Genomic DNA, 25,023 nt, shown 5'->3' on the forward strand with positions numbered 1-25,023 from the left:
TTTAAATTATGATTAAGTGATTCTTGTGCTCAGAAATTTTTTAGAAACACCTGAATGGCCAAGTGTTTGGGTCTACTTCTGGACCCTTGTCCAGCTCTCCCTGCATTTAAGTCCCTGCCCGCTTCACTCTGTTCAATCCCTCTCTGTTCAGCTGGCTTCCCAGCTTTGGCAGTGAATCCTCTGAGTACTCAAAAGTCCCTCCTGCTTAGGGCCCTGTTCCCAGCTTGTCTCCACCACAAAGTCCTGATCAATACCATGGGGAGCACCAGCCTATGGCTCCCATGCCACAGGCTGGGGTCCCCTTCTGGGGTCCTGTTGCCCACGATCCCCACTGGTCACTTCCATATTCATGCCTCACCCTAGTCACAGCCTTTCTCAACTCTATGAGGCAGCTGGCTTCTTAAGTCAATGAATGACCCCACCTCTTCCAGCAAAGAATGGGGTTCACCCGTGTTTAGTTTTCCTCACTGGTCCAGCCTCTAGCTCATTCCCTGAAGACACTCAGTGAACATTTCCCAATTGCCTACTTCCACATGCGGTGGGACAGGCCTTAATTATCTATCACATGGGAATAATAGCTGGTCGTCCCACAATGGGCAGTTCTAAGATGTTTAGTTAATATGTGTCAAGGACTTACACTGGGCTTCCCTGGTGGCTCAGATGGTAAAGAATCCGCCTGCAATGCAGGAGACATGGGTTCGATCCCAGGTTGGGAAGATGCCCTGGAGGAGGGCATGGCAACTCACTTCAGTATTCTTGCCTGGAGAATCCCATGGACAGAGGAGCCTAGTGGGCTACAGTCCATAGGGTTGCAGAATGTCAGACAGGACTGAAGCGACTTAGCAGGCCCCTATGCACTTACATCGGTATCTGCACATGTAAAGTGCTTTATGAACGTTTGCTGAAGAAGGACACATAAACTCCTGCTCCTGGAACATCCCAGACCAGTGGACCTGCCCACAAGTTCGGGGAGGGCCCTCCCTCCCTCTGTGCCTTCAGCCCCTCCGGTTTCCAGGCCTACCTTGCGTTTCCTCTTGGATTTTGGCAAGGTCTTTTCCACGGGCGCCTCGGATGCGTGGCTCGGGGGTGCGCTCTCAGAGTCCTTGGCCGCTGGAGCACTCAAGACCCCCGGCTCCTGGGGCAAGTGTTCCGGGATCCTGGACAGAAGTGTCAGGTCAATTTTGACCCAGAGTGACCGGACCTCGTCACTGTCCTTCAACGGGGAGAGAAGCTCGTTGCGGCCGAAGGGGACCAGTGTGTAGAACTGCTCCTCCAGCTCCTTGGCAATGTCGCTGGTGGTCCTGGCGTTGATGGAGCCCACGGGAGCGCGGGGGCCGCCGCCGCTGATGCTGCTGGGAGCCTCCTTCAGCCTCGGGTCGTTCCCGGAGGCGGCGGCGGCGGCGGCGGCCACGGCCTTGGACAGAGGGTAGTCCTCCTGCTCCGACTCCAGGTCCGAGTCCGAGGAGGAGGACGAAGAGGACGACTCCGTCTCGATGAACTCCTTGGATTTCGGGACGATCCGGCTCAGCCCCCGCGTGCGGCGCTTCTCGCAGGTCACGGCCGAGCGCAGCTCCTTGCGGTGGTTGGTCCTGCTGTTGCCGCAAGGCCGGGGCTTGGGGGGCTCCGGGGGAAGCCCCGCGCTCGCCCCCAGCGCCTCGGCAGCCACGGGCTCCTCGGGCCGGGGGCCGCTGTCGCCGGCCGAGGTCCTCTCGGTGCGCCGGGCGGGCTTCTTGCCCGCGGACCTCCGGGCAGGCGCGGGTGCGCTCTCGGCGGGCGCGCCAGGCACCGCGGGCGGCGGGGCGGCGGCGGCGGTCACGGCCACGGCCACGGCCGCGGGCGGGGACTTCTGCTTCACCCCCTTGCTGCCCGGGGCCTTGTTCGCGGTCCTCGGCCTCTGCTCCTCCTTGCAGGCGCCCTTGATGTCCTTGTCTCTCAGGCCGGGCGGGCAGACGTCGGGGAGCTTCCCGCAGTCCTGCGTGTCCTCCTTCACTGGGGTGTAGTACTCACTGCTCTCCGGCCCGTGGTGGCTTTCATTTTGGATCAGGACAGGCGGCTTGTGGTGATTCACTTTGTTTAGCCATTTATCCAGCTGCCATTTGTTAGAGGACGCTGGTTCCGCCTAAAAGCAGAAAACCCGCAACAAACAAAACATCGTTTAGGACAGACTCACTTAAACGCACCTGGCTGTTTTTCTCTTGACTTGCTGCTCCTCTAGGTGTGTGAGCAGAAACCTGATGGGCTGGAAACCCAAGGATCATGGAAGCAGTGGGTGTGTCCACCCACGGGGCTTCCCAGGCGGCTCAGAGGGTGAAGCACCTACCTGCCAGTGCAGGAGACCCGGGTTCGATCCCTGGGCGGGGAAGGCCCCCTGGAGAAGGGAATGGCTACCCACTCCAGCATTCTCGCCTGCAGAACTCCATGGACAGAGGAGCCTGGCAGGCTACAGTCCGCGGGGTTGTAACGACTGGGACATGACTGAGCGACTAACACTTTCCTGGCCCCCCACACTGAAATGCCAGGGCAGCAGTTTGAGAAGTGAGAGGACACACTATTCCTCAATAGGACCCATTTCCAGCACTTTTGAGTGTTACACGGTGTATATTTTTTGTATTTATACAGACATGCATAAACTTGAGAGCCCATGAAAGTTACCTGGGGTGTAGTTAGGAGACCTTGAGTGTTGAAGTGCACACTTTTTTGGTGAGACTTGTAATTTGGGGAGAAATTAGAAAAGGGGGCCGAGTGGACCCTGCTGGACTTGGTTCGTCCATCCTCAACCCGCCTCCATTACACTTTGCCTGAAATGTTACAGACGAGGAGGTGATAATGAAAACCTCTCCTGTAAACAGTTTTGCTAAATTAGAGAAAATCCTGGGCATTCCAGGTCTTAAACTCTGACCCACAGATTGGCTCTGGGGGAGGGTGGAGGCCAGTGAATGCCCTGTAACAGAATGTCAAAGGTCATTTAGACACATTTTTGGGAGATAGGGTCATAGTTTGCATTTACCTCTCTAGGGATCTATGTCTTATTGAAAGGTTAAGAACTGATTCTCTTACAGGGAGTAAATGTTGATTTCTAATAAAAGTCCATTTATCCAGCCTCTCTGATTATTAGTAGAAAAGAGATATATATTGATAAGTACAGAACTTTGTTGTTGTTTAGTTGCGAAGTCATGTCTGACTTTTTGGCAACCCCATGGACTGTAGCCGGCCAGGCTTCTCTGTCCATGGGATTTCCCAGTTCTTTCTCCAGGGGGTTTTCCTGACCCAGGGATTGAACCCACGTCTCCTGCATTGCAGGTGGATTTTTGACTGCTGAGCTACCAGGGAAGCCCCATAGAACTTTAGCTAGAATGTTTTTAATTTGTGAGTTTTAATTTGTGAAATGGGGAAAAATTTTGGCATGATTAAGATGATGTGTGTTTCCTTCCCTATGTCCTCCACTCTATAAATTCATGGCTTCTGATGACTGGGTGAGGTGGGGGTGGTGGAATTAGATACCTCCTAGAATAAAGAGGAATGGCTTAGCTTTGCATTTCATGTTGGTTTGTTAAAGCCCAGAGCAAGTCAGGCTCCCTTGCAGGAGAAAAACACTGTTCTTTAACATCATAACTTCTGAATACTTGCTTTTAGGTGCCAAGATTTGGTTTTCAACAAAGAGGTTGGTGTTAAGAGCAGAACTTGGGGCACAGCCTCATGCAGAAAGGATCCAGTGGCAGGGCGGCGAAGTGCAAGGAGGGCAGGCAGTGCTTTAGACCCAGGGGTCCTGGTTGAGTCTGGGGCACAGCTCAGGGAGACGGGAAGCCTTTAATGGGCCAGCAGGGCCTGGGGCCAGGATGAAGAGGCCACAGAGTGTGGACAGCGGGCACTGGACCTGTGGTAGGGACTGTGGACATTCTACTGGTTCCCTCCAAACAGATGAGACCAGCTACACTTCAGGGAACCGCAGCACACGGTGTGGAGGGACTGGGAGCGACAGTGACCGTAAGCAGAAAATGACCCGGCAGCACATCAGTGATCACTCCAGTGATTAAATCCTCCCTTTGCTGTGAAGGCGCCCTCCGGGAAATCTTAGTGGGAGTCTCCTTGTGAGGCATTTCAGTGGAGGCCAGCACGGGGATCCCAGGCCCTGCTCCTGGGGCCATGAGGGTGGGGGAGCATCCCCACGGGATACAAGTGTGGAAGGGGGCTCTCTCATGACCCTGATAGGGAGTCTGGACTCTGACTTGATGTTCTGCTGTATTTGCTTTCATGCCACCCATCGGACCAGGGCTCCTGAACAAGAGGCAAAAAAACAAAATGATAAAATCTTTTTTTGGGCCCCTGAGTTTTATTTTGTAAATTCTGACCTTGCTTTAATGTGGCACCTCCAGAGACAGGGAACAATGGAACCTGCAGAGCCCACCTGACCTGGCCCTTCCTGCAACAGTGAAGTGACAGAGGAAGCAGGGAAGCAGGACACAGAATGGCTTCCTTCTTTGCCAACTTCCTTCTTTGTGGAACTCTCGCCCGCCCTGAGGTCAGCTGAGGGTGACCAAAGGCTGCTTTAAACAAATGTATTTATTTATCCACTTTGGCTGCACCAGGTCTTAGTTGCAGCACTCGGGAGCTTCGATTTTTGTTGTGGCATGCGGGATCTCCAGCTGGGGCATTCGAATGCTTAGTTGCGGCATGTGGGATCTAGTTCTGTGACCAGGGATTGAACCCCAGCTCCCTGCATTGGGAGCTCGGAGTCTTAGTTACTGGACCACCAGGGAAGTCCCCTGAAGGCTAATTTGGTGGCAGACACATTTATGGCTTTGGGCTGTCTCCTCCCCAGGCCCATTTCTCTCTGACCCCTGGCTGGGTCAGTGACTTCTGTTCTTCAGCTTCCCCAGATAAACGGGGCCCAGTAATGTGAATGGACGCTGAAGGCGCCTTGCAGATGGGGACGCACACTGGCCAGGGTGGACACATTTATGGCAGCATCCGCCACTTACCACCTGCCCTCCCCTCACCCCCCAGGTCATCCTCATCCCCACCGTCCTGAGCCTTCCACGCCTCACATCTCTTACATGTGAGAGCACAGATGCTTGCCTGGAGCCAAAACACAGCAGCTTACAGTGAGACTCCTACTAAAACTCCCTGGTAGGAGTCTTCACAGCGAGGGGAGGATTTAATCAATGGGGTAAGGGCCCGCTGCCCTACGTGCCACAGAGTCATTTTTCTGCTCTCCACAGCCAAAGAAATCAGGACCATTTTCAATACATTGCTAAATCACATTCCCTTTCTCAAGGATCTACAATGACCTCCTCTTGCCTCTTGAACAAAATCCAAACTCCTCAGGCAGCCATCATCTTACAGGCATCTTTCATTGCTGGAACACCCACAGTGTGCTCCCATATTACATGTATCATCTCATTTAATCCATAGATCAGAGGTACTATCACCCTTAGTTTTTAGATGAGGCTCAGAGAGGTTATAAAAGCTGCAGAGCTACCAGGCACCAGCAAGACTAAACCCACGCTTGTCAAAGCTGAGAGATCCGATTCCCTTCCCTGTTGTGTTGCCTAAGCTCCCATTACTCTCTGGGGAAGCCTCATGCAAAGGGGACCTTGTTTCATTTGAGAAATGTTAGGTCTTCAAATGATAGAATTTGATCTGACTTTTGGAGAAGACACCACTAACTCTCCAGATAATACCTGTTGCCTTCCATTATCCTCAACGGCATCATCTTTTGATATCCACATCTGTTTCATGTATATGAATCTGTGTCTTCAGCAAAGACAAACACTGCTTTCCGGCAGAGGCCAGGTTTCTGCTTCTTTGTATCCCTCGCAGGACCCAGTAGGTGAGGGGCAGCTTGCTATGACCCGGTTGCCACCAATGACTCACAATGAGCTGTCACTCCCTGTTTGTCACTTACTCCTCAGAAAAACCTCACAGATTAGACAGTGTGAGATCATCTGCCATTTGGGGGGATAAAACTGTGGCCAAGGAAATTTAAACAGCCAAGAATTAGGTGGCAGGAGGAGGGCAGACTTGGGGCGTGGAGCTCCTTGCCTGGCAGGCTGCTGGCTCTGGTTTACTGTCTGAGCCATCCAGTGGGGTTCTGCCCAGCGCTTTTGCTTGTCTGCTGGCTTGCAGTGTGTATTCCCAGCCAGGACTCTCCTCTCTGATCAATCTTCCCTCTGATTCATGCACAAGCTCTCCAGGGTATACTCTAGTCTCTATTTCATCTACAACCTTCAGAGCACCCACTGCCACATACCCCATAGATGCCTAATTAAGGAGAAGCTTGTTGAATCCATGAATAACTTGTATTTTTGAAGATTTTCAAGAATGATCTAGGGCAGCATTTTCCAAAATGTGTTTTTAGCCCATGAAGAAAGCCTACCATGGTCGGACATATCTGGGAAACGCCACAATGGAGAACACTGTCTACATGAGTGATGTTGAGGGCTGAGTGATGCCCTGCAGTAGAGAAACGGGTGGAACCTACTTTATCCTGGCTCTTCTCAAAACCCTGTGACCAGGGACTGCCCTGGTGGCCCAGTGGATAAGACTCTGTGCTCCCAATGCAGGGGGACCAGGTTTGATCCCTGGTCAGAGAACTAGGTCCTACCTGCTGCAACTAAGAGCTCCCATGCCACAGCTAAAGATCCCACATGCCTCAACTATGACCCTGTGCAGTCAAATAAAAATAAAGCCCTATGACCAGTCTCTTTCTTGTCCACATAGCAAGTCATCCCTTTACTTCGAACACTGGTCTAAGGAGCCCTGTGTGCTGCTCTAAATGTGCTAATGGAGGGCAAAGCGCCCCCCCCAACCCCTTCCTGCTCCCTGGTCAAGCTCTGGTATAGGGGATGTCCCAGACCAAGAAAGAAAAAAGAACTCAAATGAAAAAAATTAGTCTGCTGACAAGCAAGCAAACCTCAGGCCACAGAGATGGGATCTTCAGCAATGGAAACACTGAATCCAGTGTCTCTTCCATGCCCGCTTGCAGACAAGGGGTTTCATTCCATGGTGATGCGTGTGAAAGGCAGTGGCTTTCTACCACCAGGGCCAGAAACACAGCTTGGATGAGACTCAGGAGAGCCAAGCAGGTGCCCAGTGCTGGCACGTTGCGGGGGGAGGGGGGAATGCAGGTGTCTTGGGACATCATGAGGGTCTCCTGCTCTCATATCAGAACATTTCTGGGAGGGGAAAGAGGGCCAGATATGTTTTGCTGCAAAGCAGCAGGAGCAGGTCTCTGTGGTGGAATGGGAGGTGTGTGGCTATGAAGAGCTGGGTGGTCCTGTGGGGACAGGGAAACGGGTCTCCCTGCTCTCTCTCAGGGGACCTGGGCCAGCTCAGGGCAGAGGAGAGCAGGGCTGCCATAGAGTCGGCCCGTAATGCTTCTTTCCCCTCTTTTCAATGTTCATTCTGCAAACTCATTGTAATTCTTTTTTTTTTTTTTTAATTAAAAATAACATTTTTGGCCATGCCACATGGCTTGTGGGATCTTAGTTCCCCGATGAGACACTGAACCCACAATGTCCTTGGGAGTGCACGGAATCCTAACCACTGGACCACCAGGGAATTCCCTCCTTGTATTTCTGAAGGGCGTGTGTCTGTAGTCGTCTTGGGAAAAAATGTTACAAAAGAAGAAAACAAGCCCCAAACCCCTTACTTTTATTCTAAGGAATACATCCCTTTCCAGCAGAGAGAAGTCACATGCTCTGTTGCGACACCTGTCACTTCTGCACTCCCTCCGCAAGGAGAAGCCAGAAGTTGAAACCTACCCTCGGCCTCAGGCAACTTAAACTCTAAGGCCTGTGTTAGCAGATTCCCTTCCTCCTCCTCCTCCTTCTCGGCTGAGGGCTCTGATAGCTGCTGGAAGAAACGACAAGTGCTTCTTTTCATCACTAAGAAGTTTGGGTCTTTGTGATTATTTCAGTGACATTTGGAGGGAGTCTGCTCAGAGCCCTTTTTAAGTGTGCTTCTCTGAGGCTGGTTTAAACCTCATCTAGAAACTCCAGGAGTCACATTTCAACATGCAAATAATATTCAACATTCCTGAATTTAACCTTCAAAGTCACGAAGAGCTGGGGATGGGGGCTCTCATTCACAGACCCTAAGGCTTTTAATCCACCGCCACTGTCCCCCTTGGCCCTTTCAATGTCCCTGAAACACAGTTCTTCTACTGCATATTCTGGAGTTTTTCAACAAACTAGATCATAAAGCTGGCTCTGGTTTTTTTTTTTGCTTGTTTGTTTCAAATTATTTTCATTAGAATATCAGGTCTGTATAGGCAGGAATCTTCTTTGTCAGATCATTGCTGTCTCCCAGGGCCAATCTGTGGCAGAGACTCAGTAAATATTTGTTGGAAAACCATAAATGAGTGAATGAACAGATGAATGAATGAAATGATGGAGAAGGAATAATTTAGCTTCTGGGGGAAGTCAGGGTTATATCAACATGTAGCTTTTATAGGTTAATGTTGCTAAGGGCCTTTCCCTTACTTATACGGGAAGATAGAGATCACTAGATAGACAGATCAAGAGAGATGGAGGGAGAGAGAGATAACAGAGGCACACAAACTGGAAATGTGAGGCTGGCTGGCCCTTAAAGGTGCTCTCTTTTCACCATCAAGGTTTGCACATGTGGGTTTGTTTTCATTTTAGAGCTTATTTAGAAATTTGGGCCCCGCAGTGATACAGAGGGTTGCAGGTTAAAAAAAAAAAAAAAATCCTATGACCCTCAGTAATGTGAACTGTCTATACACTTAAGAAGAAGTCTATTTTATTCCTTCTTTAGAAATCAAAGTCTACCCTTACCAATCCAGAAACTGGACAAGTGTGTACTCAGTCCTCTCTCCAGGATCCATGCTCTGAATTACTATTTAATTTTCCCCTTTAAAGTAGAAATAGCAATGGCTTTTATCGGGACCGTATCATATTTTTATATGAGGCACCTAAATCTTCCACACATAGATACTCATAGATACTTCCACATAGATACTCATCATACCTATAAAAGCTTTCATTATTATTTTCAGGTTCATGCTAATTTTTCTCTGTATATTTTCACAAAGAAAACACAGTTAAAAAGGTTTTATTTATACTTATATCCCGTGTTCTCCTAATCTGTGACAAACTGCAAAAAGGTAAGATTCTAGCCATGTCTAATCCACAAAACTCCTTTCTCCATGATTTACAAGGGCTCACACTTCAGGTTGGAGCTGCCCTATCTGCTTATTGCCTCGCTGACCCCAATCCTCAGGTTATTTCCAGTCAGCGATGTTTACAGCATGTTTGTAAAGTTCTGGAAGTCAAGATAGAGATTTTCGGACTGTAAGAGATGAAGTTTTTAGATCTCAAAGGAAGCTCCGTAGCTAGGAGCACTTTGAGGAGGAGGTCGGGGGAAATGAGCCCCAGTCAACCCTGGCAGGCTGCCTGGGAGTGGTGGCCTGTACGGGTCAGGGCAGCTTGCAGGCCGCGGAGGCTGGGGGAGCGGGAGGTGTGAGAGCCACACTGGGAGGAGGCCCGACAGTGCTCCCCGGGGGAGAAGAGCCCGCAGGCACTCACCTCGGGACTGGAGAAGTGGGCAGGCTTGCCGCCCTCGCTCTCGCTGGAACTGCTCTCCGTCTCCGAGTCGGACCCCGAGCTGGTCTCCGAGTCGCTGGAGGAGCTGCTTCCGCTGCTGCTGCCGCTGCTGCTGCCCTTGCTCGAGGGCGCGGAGGCCCTGCCGTCGGCCGGCTGGAGTCCGGCACTGCCCGCCCGCGCGGAGAGAGAGGGAAGGGAAGCCGAGTGAGCACACGCGGAAGCGCCGCTGAGCGGGCCCCGGCGGCGCGGGGCCGCACGTCTGCCGGCTGTCGCCCGGACGGAGCCGGCAGAGCCTCCGTCAAGGTCACAGCGGCCTCCTGGTTAAGACAACGGAGGCACAGAAATAACACTGGGAGTGAAGGCTGGTGCCACCTGGTCGTCGGGCACCGGGTGGTGGGACTGGCCTGTGTGCCCATTTCAGAAAAGGAGGTGACGTCGCTGCAAGAGGACTGTCCCTGTTTTGCTGCTGTTTCTGGGAATGGCTTTTCAAATGCATCCCCGATTCCAATCATCGACCAAAAAAGCCAGGAAATCCAAAATGCTTGAAATACCTTGCAGAACGAAAAGGTCTGTTTGCTTTATTTTAGGAAGTGGGCTGTGAGGAAGGGCGCAGTGTCCTGCTCTGTGCTTTCACGGCCTGCTGGAAGGTTCCAGACACAGAGGGACCGACCAAGCTGTCTGGCTTCCTACCTCTCCCCACCCATAGACTCCAGTGCTGTCGTCTTTACCGCAGCTGGGCTGCTGTCTAAACAGTACTTTTCCTTTGAGCCTTCTATTAGAAAACTGGAGATCCCTCACTCACACAGTTTTTATTTATTCTCACTTTAAAATTCAACTCCAGTGCAGTGGCATAGAGCAATACCACTTCAAATTATACTTGATGTTCATATCCACGCTGAAATCTGCCAGAAAGTTCTATACTCAAATTAGAAACTCAAAAAGAACAGCAAACAGGGATACTCCTCATGGCAATTAATTAACCACAAAAATGCAAATAACACACATCCACCCAAACAGTGAGCCATAAAGAAAGTTCTGGTACTCACAAAATAGCCAACATCTTCAGTGTCCGTTATTAATTGCATTGAAACACACCTGACTGTCCTTTTTGAGGTCAAACTCTAAACCCAGAAAATGCAGTGACTACGTTTTTAATGTTGAGTCAGCACATATCGGCTTGCTTCTCCCACTTGTGACCACCATTTCAACAGGACTGCATGCAAGTGAGCTCGTCAGAGTTTATGGTCTCAAGTGCAAAAGCAGCTAGGGCAAGGTAAAGGATCCTTCCCACCCGCCCCTTAGATCTTTGACAAATGCTTTGCTGCGGGACAGAGTCCCATAAATCCTCAGTGGAGGGGCCGGGGGAGGGGGCTAAAATGCATTGGGATCTTGCTTTTCAGAAGAATGATAAGACAAGAAATGATCTTGCCGGGTGGACCTACAAATCAAAGCACTGTTCTGAATTGCAGGTTTAAGGAAAAGGGGAGTTTGAACATAAGCTTCCCCAGGGGTTTTTATTTCTTCTGCCAGTGTCACGGTCTGTACCCAAACAGTCTGACAAAATTCTTCACTGTCAGGCATCTGCGGCTCGACACCTTGCCTGAGCTAAAATGATTCCTTTCCCAGCCTGCTATTTGTTCCGGTGTTGAGTGAGGAATCCTGGATCTTTAGACAGAGGCTGGGAAGAAGCGGTTAGCGATCAAAGGGTTATAATATTTCTTTCTTCCCTTATGAATTAAAATCCATTTTTCCTAGGGGCCGAGTCAAAATGACTACTATCAATGGAATCATTAAAAAAAGGCTGTTAGATCCTGAACTGAACATGAACGTTTGGGATCCATGTTAACGGTTTGTCAGTAGGTCCCCAAAACACTGGGGAAAAACTCCAAAAAGCCAAAAACCTTCCCAAACCCAAACCAACACAAACCCAAACCTAAAAACTCCCCAAAGCCAAAGAACACACATTGGAGGAAAGAGATTTGTCTGCCTGCCACACTCTGGAATGACATCTGCTGAAGTCCAGGAAATTAAGAGAAACAGAGAGCATTTTGATTGGTTTTATATGATGGTCAAAGGCTTTGATCACCAGGCAGTACATTCTCCTGCTTTCATCCCCACAACAAAGGACGTGAGAGGCTGGCGCTGTGTGCACCTGGTGTTGTGTTTGCAGCGGAGGCAGCAACGTGTGTGGAGTTCCCCGGGGCCTGCACCACGAAGTGGCTGTCTTTTGAGGAGCGGCCCTTTAATTTCTGGGAAAATGTCCATTAAACAGTTACTGTGCCGCCTTCCTTTATGACTGCTGTCCTGTCGTAATGAGACCCACTAGCCCAGGGAGACAGTCTCTGATCTGAATCAGATTGGCAGAAAAGCCTTAAGAGTTTTATGTTTTCCTTCCTTATATTAGGAAATTCACTTAAAATGACAGTTTTACTGGCATAACTATTATTTGCTTTTGAAACAGTCGGGAGAGCCAAGAATTTTAGGTTTTCTTCCTGCCTTGCTTTGAAGGGCTGTGAGGCTCTTGTTGCCTCTGGGGTCAGGACTGAATACATCCGTGTTTCCGTGGTCTGGGTAGAGACTGCATGGCTTTTGATATAATAATCCATATCAAGGATGGAGGCAGGCCTGTCTGCAAGGGCTCTGGAAGCTTCGGTTGTTGGATTAAGGTAACTGCCCTCACCTCCATAAAACCTGCTCCACTAACTAGCCTTTTTGGGGGCCACTGGGGAATGCTGGTCATTTCAGACTCAGTGTAGTGACCGTCTTTGATAAGTGGAAGCCACGGTGGCAGCCAGGGTAGCAGAATAAAGAAGCCGGGGATGGTCATCACAGCAGATGAGAATTAGGATAGTGGTGGTTTAGTCGCTCAGTCATGTCCTACTCTTATCACCCCATGGACTGTAGCCTGCCAGACTCTTCTGTCCATGGGATTCTCCAAGCAAGAATACTGGAGTGCATTGCATTTCCTTCTCTAGGGGATCTTCCTGATCCAGGAATCAAACCCAGGTCTCCTGCATTGCAGGCAGATGCAAGAGAAGGATGGACTCACTTAAACCAGAGAAGCTCTTTGGAGTAGAAGCTGGAAAAAGACATATTGAGCATACCCTCCTGCAAGAAGACTTCAGGCTTTATATATTTAAAACTGCAAACTGTGAATTTTAGTGTGCTGACTAGTTGTCATGTTTCCATACCAGAGACATTAACAGTTTTTTCAACTTAAGTTAAAAAGTAACTTTTTCCTGAAATGATAACATGGATCGACTGTCGGTGATGACACAGCATTGGACAACTTTTAGGAGAGTTCTTGGACCCTATGCCATTTCTGGATCATGGTGCCTTTGAAAACTTGTGGACGTGAAGATATTACTGAGATCATGGAATAAAAGCCTTTGTGTCAACGAACTTCACACAGTGCCTGGGACATAAGTGATCATATGTGACTACTGAATGAAAAAAATCAATAGAAAAAAAAAGGATTTAACCTCTCAAAAAGGTTACAAACTCATTGGAAAATACCCTGATACTGGGAAAGATGGAGGCAAGGGAGGAGGGGGTGACAAAGGATGAGATGGTTGGATAGCATCACCAACTCAATGGACATGAATCTGAGCAAACTCTGGGAGACAGTGAGGGACAGAGGAACCTGGCGTGCTGCAGTCCATGCGGTCGCAAAGAGTCAGACATGACTTAGCAACCAAACAAGAAAAACAATCTCTCTTCTCTATTTAAAAAAAAAAAACAACAAAAACAAGTAAGGGGGTTTCAGCCCCTCTCATGCTTCTCCAGTGTTAATACCTCTCCTTGAAGAGAATGTCTTTAAACGTATTCAAAATTTCATTTGCTATGTAATGTAAGCCCAGTTCTCCCCTGGATGGTTTATTTCCTTTTGGTATTTTTATTTCAAGAAATGTTTTGCCTGCTTTGTGAAGTGGCTGAGACCAAATACCCACTTGGGGTGTCTTAGATTCACTCTAAACAAACTGCCTGTCGTGCCCCTTCCTTTGGCTGCAGCGACTGAATCTGGCCTGGGCTGAGTCTGAGTACAGACGGTCAGAGACGAGATCTGGACCCCAGATGCCTAGATCTCACAGCACAGGTCCTCCTGCCAAGGGTACTGTGGGGCCTGGATAAATATCCAAAGTCGTTCATGAGCTTTGAACTAACAAGGAACGTGGAGGCTGGCTCTGTGCCTGCTGGGCTCTGTGTGGGTCTCTGTGATGCCCAGCATGCTGTTGAGATGGGTTGAAGGATAATAGTTTAGGAGAGGTCCCGCTCCTTCTCACTCAGCATTCTGTAAGAACTAACACACGCTTGATCTCTAAACCGTCATCAGTGCCCTGGCGTTGGTCCTCCTTTACTGATGGTGTCTCTATGGATACCAATTGATCTAAAACTATAACCACACTGTTGTTTAGTTGCTCAGTTGTACCTGACTCTTTTGTGAATGCATGGACTATAGCCTGCCCAGCTCCTCTGTCCTTGGGATTTCCCAGGCGAGAATACTGGAGTGGGTTGTCATTTCCTTCTCCAGGGGAGTCTTCCTGACTCAGGGATGGAACCCGATTCTCCTTCACTGGCAGGTGGACTCGTCACCGCTGAGCTACCAGGGAAGCTCCGATAACCACATTAGGAGAGGTGAACGTGGAAAGGCTGGCCTGAGGAGGTCTGCTGTTGCTGGAATTATCTTCCAGAATATGAAACTGATAAGACTGTTGGTCTTGTACTAAAAGTTTTTGTTAGCTCTGATGCTGGGAAAGATTGAAGGCAGGAGGAGAAGGGGATGACAGAGGATGAGGTGGTTGGATGGCATCACCGACTTGATGGACATGAGTTTGAGCAAGCTCCGGGAGCTGGTGAAGGACAGGGAAACCTGGCATGCTGCAGTCCATGAGGTCGCAAAGAGTCAGACACGACTGAGCGACTGAACAGCAACAAACCTTTGTAACACCTCTAGGAACAAGTCTTGCATTAAACATGGCTTCTGAAGCTCTTCATGGTCTGGCCTTAATTAAATTTCTGGCAATTCCTCAATGGGTCCATCCCCAAACCTCAGCTATAATAAATCTCATCACTTTGACAACCTGGGTACATTTGCATGTGCCATTTTCTGTGCCAGAAAGCCCTTTCTCCCTTTCTTCCTCTGGTTACCTTGAACTCACACTCCAGGAATGAGTTGCAACATCTAAAAGTTCCAGGTTGCCAGCTTCTCCAGCTAATCCAGGCTACATGAGGAAACATGAACACCCAGAAACCCCATGGACAGAGAAGCCTGGTGGCCTACGGTCCACGGGGTCATACAGAGGACTGAGCACACACACATACAGGGCGCACCCTGCCATGTCTTTCCTCAGGCCCAGAGTCCTTGGCTGATCTGCCTCTCTCCCCCTTTCAGTCTTCTTATGATATTTTAATATATACTACCTGAAGATTTTAGCTATGCTTTGCAAGAGGAATAGAGAGAAGTATACCAGCATCTTATTCCAGAATAGGAACCACTGAATTAACACTTGTCAGGTGGAAGCCAAGACATGGATACAACCTAAATGTCCATTAACAAAGGAGCGGAGGAAGACGACGCGGTACATGTACACGACGGAATGCTACTCAGCCATAAGAAGAAAGAAATAATGCCATCTGCAGCAACGCGGATGGACCCAGAGATCGTCATACTGAGTGAAGTAAGTTAGACAGAGAAAGACAAATATATGATGTTGCTTGTATGTGGAATCTAGAAAAAAATAGGTACGTATGAACTTATTTACCATAAGAAACAGAGTCACACATGTAGAGAACAAAGGCGGAAGTTACCGCCTATGGTTACCAAGGAGGAATAAACTGGGAGGTCGGGACTGACACATACACATTAAATAAAAGAGATAACTGATAAGGACCTACTGTACCGCACAAGGAACTCTACTCAATACTCTGGGAAAACATATGGGAAAAGAATCTAAAAGAGAGTGGATGTGTGTATGTGTAACTGACTCACTTTACTGTACACCTAAACTCACAGCATTGTAAACCAACTACACCCCAATAAAAATTAAACGCAGTATTTATCAAGTCAGAAGGAACCCTCTCTCAGTCCTTCCAAACTCCAGCACTGTTTACCTGTATTAAAAGCCGATGTGTGGAACAACAAGCAGGTCTCTTCTACACTCACCGCCCATTCTATCACCCAAGCAAATCAGGCATTCCTTAATCTAGTCAAAAGACATTTATTGTGGAAATTAAGCTCTGATATTAAAAGTCTGTGTACTAAAGCTAGAAACAACATGTACATGGAGAGTCTTGTGAGAAAAACGACTCGAACTGAGATTCTAAAAATGTTAAGGATGAAAAGGAGGGCGTGTCTTTAAATTTATGTTCAGAGTAAGTGGCCTGGGGTAAAGGATGCTCCTGTGTGACCTTTGTTGAGAATTCACTTGGTGCCCGGTGCCGCAGAGCTATAGCGTGTGCGTGTGCTGTCTGGGGAGGAGGGAGCTGACGGACACTGAGCCGGGCAGAGAGCCTGCCACAGAGACGGTTTCTCTCAGCTTCTCCAGGGAAGGAAGTGAACCATCGGAAACCGTGCATGTGCGCGTGCCTGCCTGGTCGCTCAGTCACATCTAACTCTTTGCAACCCCAGGGACTGCAGCCCACCAAGCTCCTCAGTCCGTGGAATTCTCCAGGCAAGAATACTGGAGTGGGTTACCGACCCAGGGATCAAACCCACATCTCCTGTGTCTCCGGCACTGCAGGCGGCTTCTTTACCCGGTAAGTCATCAGGGCCATACAGAATCATAAAGTACATGAAGTCAGCTATAAAAAAAACTGTAATGCAAGTTATGATACCACTTGTTGACAATGCAAAAACTGCATATTTTTCACTAATATACAAAATCAAACAAAGGAAAGTTCTACAAATAAATCAGAATGGAGCACGCAGACCCCAGGGGAGGACAATAGCCATACCCCCAAACAGGAACTCAGGTCTTAAGACCTGAGACCCTGGGTTTTCTTTCAGTTACTTTATGCCTCTGTCTCTTTCTTAGAGGGTGGGTATTATTCTGTCTCTTTCTAGGTAGGGACAACAAAGTTCCTAATAAGGGACAGAGCTGAGATTCTACTTCTAGAAAGGTATCCAAGAAAACAATCAGGGATGTGTAAAACACGTATCTACAAGGATATATGCTCTTGTGTTACTTGCAATGGGCTTCCCTGCTGGCTCAAATGGTAAAGAATATGTCTGTAATGCAAGAGACCTAGGTTTGATCCCTGGGCCGGCAAGATCCCCTGGATAAGGAAATGGAAACCCACTCCAGTATTCTTGCCTGGAGAATTCCATGGACAGAGGAGCCTCGTGGGCTACAGTCTGTAGGAAAGGATTTGTAAACAACTAAAATGCCCATAAACAGGAGATCAGTTAAATAACTATACATTCTTATGAGGGAATGTAGTACTATGCAGTTATTATAAACATATAATACACATATAAACATGGCAGAATATTTACTGCCATGAAAAATTCTCACTCTGCATTTGTGAGGCAATGGACTTTCCAGTAGGCCTATCATCTGAGGGCAGAAAAATGGACCAGGAATACCTATGTGCTAACCCTGCTTCTTCCCCTGGAAGAGAGAATAGGGTTTTACTGACTCAGGGTTTTTAAGCTCAAGAATCAGAGGGTCCCACTTGTCTATAAACGGGTTCTGACATGGGAGTATTAAGGACACAGACTGTGTAAGTCTTTTTGACGGGGTTTGTGCGGCCCAAGCATAGAAGCACTGTGATGTAAGTACTTTGCTACAACCTCCAAGGGCACCTGGGGTGCCCCTGTGATAACTGTGGGGTACCGCTTTCTCTGCTGTGTTTCTGAACGCTTTGCCAAGTCAGTGAAGGCCGTCACCTAACCTCACATGATATATGTCTGCAGTCTTCCCCGGACAGTCTGCTGGCTACAGAGTAGCATGATCGGAAGTACATAAAATATATACATATTACATATACAGAGCAAAACACTGGAAGGATACATATTCAAATGTTAATGGGATATTTTCAGAAGGTAGAATTATCTGGAATAATATTTTTCGAACATTCCTATTTTTTCCAGTGCTTCATTTTTTCACCAATATAACATGCTTCCTTTTAAATGTCAATTACATTGTGGAACATTGTTCTACTACTATATTATTGAATGTAGCTTGCTAGTATTTTAGTTAGGATTTAGGGAGGACCTATATTTATAGGTAACCTTGACATATATTTACATTTATCCATTTCGCGTTTTATGTTCCCTGGTAAAAAAACCTGCCTGCAATGCGGGAGACCTGGGTTTGATCCCTGCGTTAGAAGATCCCCTGGAGGAGGGCATGGCAACCCACTCCAGTATTCTTGCCTGGAGAATCCCATGGACAGAGGAGACTGGCGGGCTAGTCCATGGGGCCACAAAGAATCGGTCATGACGGAGGGACTAAGCACAGCACACAGCATTTCATATTTTGGGAACAATTTTTGGCAGATTTTGCATCATGGTGGTTTTAGCTTTAAAAGGATATATTGGATAGTGTTTCACCTTTCATAGTGTCCCATCTATAGTAGAGATTACATAGTATGAGAATTATTTGTTCCTTGAAATTTTAGAACTTATCACTTAAAACTTACCACTTTTGTAATAACAAAAGTCTAAAAGGGGGTGCAGGGAGGCAGGTCTGTAAATATCACTGGGAAGCAGAGAAGTATCTGCACCTCTTGTTTGAGTATCAGACAGGATTTCAGCTGGGAGGCCTGGTGAGTTAGGGTCTTGGAGGACACTGGGCTTGCCCCCTGGTGGAATGCTTCTCCAAAAGCCCGCTGGCTGGGCTAGACCGTCTCTGAAACTTCCAGCTAAGCAAAACCAGCCTGCAGCTGCGTTACTGTGCAGCCCTTGGCACCGTTTAAGAGACTTGCCCAGAAACTGCTGCCTTCTGGTGATGCAAACTTGCTCCCCTTCGAGTCAGGTGGGTGGTCCTGCCAGTGAAGCTGAGTTGAAAAATCTTTCTTAGCCCAGAGAGCATTTCAAAGCCAAGAACTCAACATCCTTCTCTTCACAACTGGGACTGGAGTTGCAATGCAGCAACAGCTCACTTTACGGGAAGCCAGAAAGACCCCCAAGCACAATGCCTCCCCTGGCAGAGTTACTATCTGGATAGAGTCCCATTTATATTGTATTAATTTATTATTAATGTAAATATTATATTATATTAATAAAATTAACATAATTTTATTACTATCTGGATAAAAGTCAGATATACAATGTGAAAATATTTTCTCCTGGCTGGGTAGTCTTTCCGCTTTCTTGATGATATCGTTTGCAGCAAAACACTTTTAATTTGGATGTAGTTGATTAGCCTATTTTTTTGTGTGTGTGTAATAAAGTTTTATTAAAGTATAAAAGAGATAGAGAAAGCTTCTGACATAGGCATCAGAAGGGGGCAAAAGAGTACCCCCTTTGCTAGTATTAGCAATGGAGTTATATACTCTCCAATGAATCCAAAGAATGTCTGGAGGTTGCAAAGACCTCACCAGACCCACTCCCATAATTTACATTTTAAGATAACAGAGTTGGCCAGAAGGTTTAATCCAAAGATTGTCCTCAGGCAGGATACATCCTTGTAAAGACCAGACCTACTCCCATAATTTATGTTTTAAAATAACAGAATTAGCCAGAGGGTTTAATCCAAAGACTGTCCTCAGGCAGGATACATTATTGTTATATAATCCTAAGGAATGTAGAGGAAAAAAAGTAAAAAAGTTTGTCCTTTCTTCCTCCTTGAATATCCCAGACCTCTCTCTCCTTGGGGACCCCTAGAGATTAGCCTATTTTTTATCCTTACTTGACTATTTTTAATAACAGATGCTTCAATGTATATGGTTTATTACAATTTTTCAAAGCATTTTCTTTTCAGATCCCTCCCCTGAGCCTCACAATAACCCTACGCATCCTGTCCTCTTTACAGCATGGGTGCATGCTCGGTGGAGAAGGAAGGCTCCGCCCTAGACCCCAGGCTCCTCAGGCTCACCTGTACCCTCTGAGGACCCAGACTTCCTCAGTGACTGGGTTAAATTATCAGCCTTTCTGGCCTCAGGCACATTAGGCACATCTAGAGAATTCTTACCATGTGAGGCAGAATACCGTGTAAAACTCAGAACTGGACAGACCCAGACGGACATCTGACCTCCTCTGCTTGGTCGCTGTGTGGCCTTGGGGAAGTTGCTGACCCTCTCTGAGCCTCTCAGCGGCCTCACTGGATTAAGGGGGTAATGACAGTGTTGGCCTCATAGGGTTGCTAGGTGGACTAGATGAGAACATGCTTGTAATGTTCTTAGCACAGTGCCAAGTATATAGCAAGTGCCCAATACCTAAGGTTAACGCTAGTCTCCTTTAATTTTTAATAACTCTCATACTTATTCCAACATGGCAGCCCAAACAGATAGGAATTCTTCCAGTTTACTGGCATTCTTAACTCATATTACCCATCTCTGGTCATTTCATGGGATTATCAAATGTGCGATCAGGAAGGAACCTGGGAGATTAGCTACTCTGTCTCTCCAGAAAAAGAATGTCGAAGGTGACACAGCAAATGAGCTTTCCAACACTACTTCTTGGAGGTCTCCTATTTCCATAAACTTTGCTGTTTTAGTGCAGAGCTCCAGACAGCTAGGACCTTGAACAAGGTCAAAGGCAGCTCCCAAGGGAGGCTGTTGGGGCCCAGAGAGATTGGCAGCACCCAGTTGGAATCAAGTATGTCTCCTGAAAACCCTCCCCCTCCCCTCATCTCCGTCTGAATACATCAATCCCATTTCTCTCCTGTGTTTAAAGCGAATAAACCAAGCTTCTTAATGTCAGCATGACTTGGTGTTTAATTTGCATCTCACCAAGGAATACAAGACTTAAGAATGACAAGTACAAGCGGTTTTTATGGGAACCATATGACAGTATGTGGACCCAGACTTGTGGCCATTGCCCACTCAGGCTGTGATCTCGTGAGCCGCTGTCAACCAGGCTGGATTCGCTCCCTGGATGAGGACTCTCAGGGCAAACGTGTCAAGTATTATTCAGGTGTTTCTGCAGGAAGTGCTCTTCAGAAGGGCCTTTTGAAAGGCTGTGTAACAGAGCAGAGCTGACAGACCATGTCTGGTGACAGGGAACATGGACAGCAATTAAAATAAGCAGAAACCTGGTAAGGAAGGACATGCGGGCCTCACAGTAAGAAGCCCCCAAAGAGGGGAGTTTCCGGGACCGGCAAATTCAGAGACTGAGGCCTCAGCAAGGGCCCAGTTTCTTTCCGTACCCTCTCACTGCCTCCCTTGACTTGGCTGCAGGCCGATGCTCCTCTCTGCTCCCAGACGGCTGCTACGGTCATCGCACATAGCTGTCCACGTCCACGAAAAGGGATGGTCCTATCTTATTTCCCTCACTGCACAGACTACACCTCATGTCAAGCTGCCTTGAACTGCATCATGTGACCATGGCCAAACCAGTTCCACAGTAAGCGTGATAAGACCACAAAGATTGGGTTGGACCAATCAACAGACACTTCTTACGGCTGGCGCCTAACCAACTTCCCCTGAAGAACCTGTGGCTCAGTGTAAGGTGAGCCGAACAGAGGGTTCTCTTTGTAAGGAAGTGAAGACCATCATGCAGAAAGCCTGCACTATCCATGTGATCCTGACTTCTCAGATACCTGCCACATGCCCATCAAGGTGAGCTTGATTAATCCGTCCAGCTGAGGTTCAGGGAGAGTGGGGCAGCCTGGAAACCTGCAATCCTGGGTCATAGTCATTCCCTGGAGGTCTCCACCTCCCCATTGATTAAGACATGGGCTTGGATCAGATGATTTCTAAGGTTCCTCTCACTACTAATATTCTCTGATAAACCTATAATTAATAAAAAATCCAATGATCCTCATTTTAGTTACTTATCCTGAGAAATGTCTAATAGAATTCTAACGAGATGACATGCTCCTTTCTGGGTTTCGTAGGTGGCATTAATGGTAAAGAAGCCACCTGCCAATGCAGGAGATGAAAAGAGATGTGGGTTGGATCCCTGGGTGGGAAAGAGCCCTTGGAGTAGGAAATGGCAGCCCACTCCAGTATTCTTGCCTGGAAAATTCCATGGGAAGAGGAGCATGGCTGGCTACAGTCCATGGAGCCACAAAGAGTCAGACATGACTGAGCAACTGAGCACATACATGTTCATTTCTATGGAATTCTTTTCCTTTCCCTCATTCAGGATGATGTGCCACGGTGGGGTGGGGGGTAAGAGAAAACCAGAGGACACTGGCCCCAAAGCCACGAAGACTCCTCACGGCTGGTTAGTCCTGAGTGGACTCTAATATGCTGTCCCTGTGTTTTCTTCCTGAACGTGCATGGAGGTTTCTATGTAACGGTTGAGCACATGTGAAACACCTACCTCTACAAGCCCAGGTGATCACAGGCATTCTCTTGACAACTATGTACTGAGCCTCTGATACGTTAGATGCTGTGCTGAGGGCTAGAGATTTCTTAGCTTGCTGTATGTTGACTTCCAGGATAAGCTGAAGGCATTACCTGCCTGAATCCAGCCACATCCAGGGCATCTTCCTCTTGTTTTAGGTCAGCAGGGTTCCTCTGCCATTTAGAGTTTGCCAGGCTCCTTCCTTGCACTGTGGGTCTGCACCCACCGCTGTCTGGCGTTGTTCTGAGCATGATGGGGGCAAAATGCACCATGCGAATCCACACCCTCTGATTTGGAGGGCCCAGAACAAGGTTCCAAACAAGACAGTGTACGTCAAGTGTTGAATTGTGTGATAAAATCCTTAGGGCTGACAGTTGAGAGACCAGGGGAATAGGGAGGGCCAGAGTTTTCAGGGGGGTCCCCAGAGAAGTGGGAGCTAAGCTGAGTGCTGAACACAAGGTGGGATTTATCCTCTAGAGCAGAGATGGGGCAAGCCTTGGGCAAGGGGGTCAAAGAATGGGTGTGAAGCCAAGGCCAGCCAGACCCATCAGGGTGAAGTGAAACAGGCTCACACCGGAAGTGGTACTATTTATCCTTCCTCCTAGTTTCCAGAGTCTGGTATCAAGTAGCCCTTTAATTAATTACTTAATTTACTTTCGTCCCAGGGGCCCGCGCCTGTGATCCTGGCTCTTGATAATTGGGACCGGTGACCAGGTTCGCGGGAAGGGAGGAGCAGAGGCCCTGTGGCTTGCGCATGCGCAGTTCGCTCCTGCGCGCCTTTCCCCAGGTATCTGGGTTCTCTAGCACCACGTGGACAAGATGGGCTCCTCCCATCAAACCTGGTTCTGCAGATCTCTGCACTCTGGCCCTTCTATTTAGGCACACGAATGATGATGAACAGTGCTGGAAAAACAGACAGGGACTGACGGATTTCCTGGACTGCAAGAAATGAAATTCTATAAGCAAATGTTCTATGTCATTTAAAAGAGCAAGGCTATTCTGAGTGGGAAGCTCTTGAGAAAAACGCTGGACCAGGGCTCTCCAGGTACACTTCAGTACAGCCGCAGCTAGAGGTGGGGCATACAGATAGGGAAGTGGGCTCCTCTCCAACCACCTTTACAGTGTGGCCCTACAGATAGACTCTTCAGAGGCGGTGCCCCCAAGAGAACACTGAGGGAGACCTCAAGGCAGAAAGCAACCCCCATGGACAGAGGCAGAGAATGAGAGAAACCCAGCTAGGGGGAACACCACAAAGACATTCCAGTCGAGGAAAGACATGTACACATTGGTATATCTAAAATGGATAACCAAAAAGGACCCACTATAGGACGGGACCCCGTATAGCATGGGAAGTCTGCTCACATGGGAGCTCTGCTCAATATTCTGTAATAAGCTAAATGAGAAAAGCATCTGAAAAAGAATAGATACATGTATATGTATAACTGTATTACTATGCTATTCATCTGAAACTAACACAACAGTGTTAATCAACTGTGCTCTGACACAAAATACAAATTAAAAGAAAACACAATTTTTAAATGGCCAAAACCAACAAAGATGTTCAGGCCATGCCTTTGTTTCTTTAAAGTTAGCTGAACAATGAAAGGCAGTTTCATTGCCACACTGATCAAAGAGGGAGAACAGTGGAGATGGGTAGGTAAGAAAAGGAAAGGGGAATGCAATGAACTAGAATGTGGGCAATATATTATAACTTTATTTGCTTTATCATTCCTGAGTATGGCTTCCCAGTGGTTAAGAACCCGCCTGCCAATGCAGGAAACATGGATTTGACCCTTGGCTGGGGAAGATGCCCTGGAGGAGGGCATGGCAACCCAGTCCAGTATTTTTGCCTGGAGAATCCCATGGACAGAGGAGCCTGGCGGGCTACAGTCTGTGGGGTCACAAAAGAATTGGACCCAACTGAACGACTGAGCATGCATGCACGCGCGCACAGTGCCGAGTAAGTCCTGTGGCTCTCCAGTGCCGTCCTGGAGGAGAAAGTGAGCAGTCCTGCTCCCCGGATGTGCAGCCCGCTGACAGGAAGAGCATCCCCAAATATCGCACCACAGGCCCATCAGATTTTCTCGTCCCTGCCCGATGAGATGATTTGTTCTGGGAGGGCCTGAATGGGCCTGTGCGTCAGCCATGGACGAGCTAGGCCTGCAGGGCCGCAGTGTGTCCTTTCCCTGGACACCAGGATGGAGGCAGGAAGGGCAGTCCGGGCCCCAGCTCGGCTCTGGTGAAAGGCAGAGAGCCTGCAGCTTGTCCAGGGGAACGGTTCCTGCCAGCAGGGAGCTCCTGCTTCAGACCCGTGTGTCTCCTTGATCAGAATCACTCTGCCTCAAAGGCTGTCTCACTTTTCTTTTCCCAGTGAAGGAAACAGGAGCAAGGGGGATCAGAGCAGGCAGGAGGAAGAGAGGGCAGGAGGAAGGTCTGATGTCAGAGCACGGCTGGCAGCGTGCGCCTTGGGCGAGTCCAAGGAGCAGAGCGCATGTGGAACCTCAGAGTGTCACCTGAAAGAACACTCCCCAGGAGGATCTTAGGTTAAAAGATGAGACTTGCCTTATGCTACATAAGGCCAGGACCTGGCTTCCCCAGGCCCTGGAGCCAGGACCTGCCATTTAATTTGCAGGGGCTCACTGCAAAACGAGTATGTGGGCCTGTTATTCAGGAGGCGGGAAACTAGTGTCATCACAACACTACGATACAGCGCCTCTCTTTTCTTCTATGGCCTCTCAATGGGCCACAGCACTTTCTCTTTGCTATTTCACACCATGCTCTCTGAGCCTGGGGGTACCTGTGGGGTGAATATAAGCCCAGGCACTGGGGGTCTTACCAGGTGGCGCCCTGGCTCGGGGGTTGTGACGTCGAGCCAGGCACCTCCCTCCTCATACGCCCAGAACCCCAGCCAACACGGGCAGGGGGTGACCTCAAGGGTATTGTGGCCTGTGCAGCAGGACGCATGAGGCACTGGAGTCAGGTTGGGGGAGAGGCTTGCCC

The 25,023-nt window shown here is 48.4% G+C and overlaps 1 protein-coding gene across 6 annotated transcripts in view; it reads right to left on the reverse strand.

Annotated features, from left to right (window-relative positions):
• Positions 1–25,023, reverse strand: part of AFF3 (AF4/FMR2 family member 3) — a 208,538-nt gene that overhangs the window by 46,737 nt on the left and 136,778 nt on the right. For all 6 annotated transcript variants that reach the window (XM_043467932.1, XM_043467931.1, XM_043467930.1 and 3 more), the window contains 2 exons: positions 9,549–9,732; positions 1,022–2,119 (listed from right to left, as the gene is read on the reverse strand). In XM_043467932.1, the coding sequence (XP_043323867.1) occupies positions 1,022–2,119; positions 9,549–9,732 (1,282 nt within the window). The remainder of the gene's footprint in view (positions 1–1,021; positions 2,120–9,548; positions 9,733–25,023) is intronic.

The sequence above is a fragment of the Cervus canadensis genome, chromosome 5 (assembly GCF_019320065.1).
Source record: "Cervus canadensis isolate Bull #8, Minnesota chromosome 5, ASM1932006v1, whole genome shotgun sequence".
Taxonomy (NCBI): domain Eukaryota; kingdom Metazoa; phylum Chordata; class Mammalia; order Artiodactyla; family Cervidae; genus Cervus; species Cervus canadensis.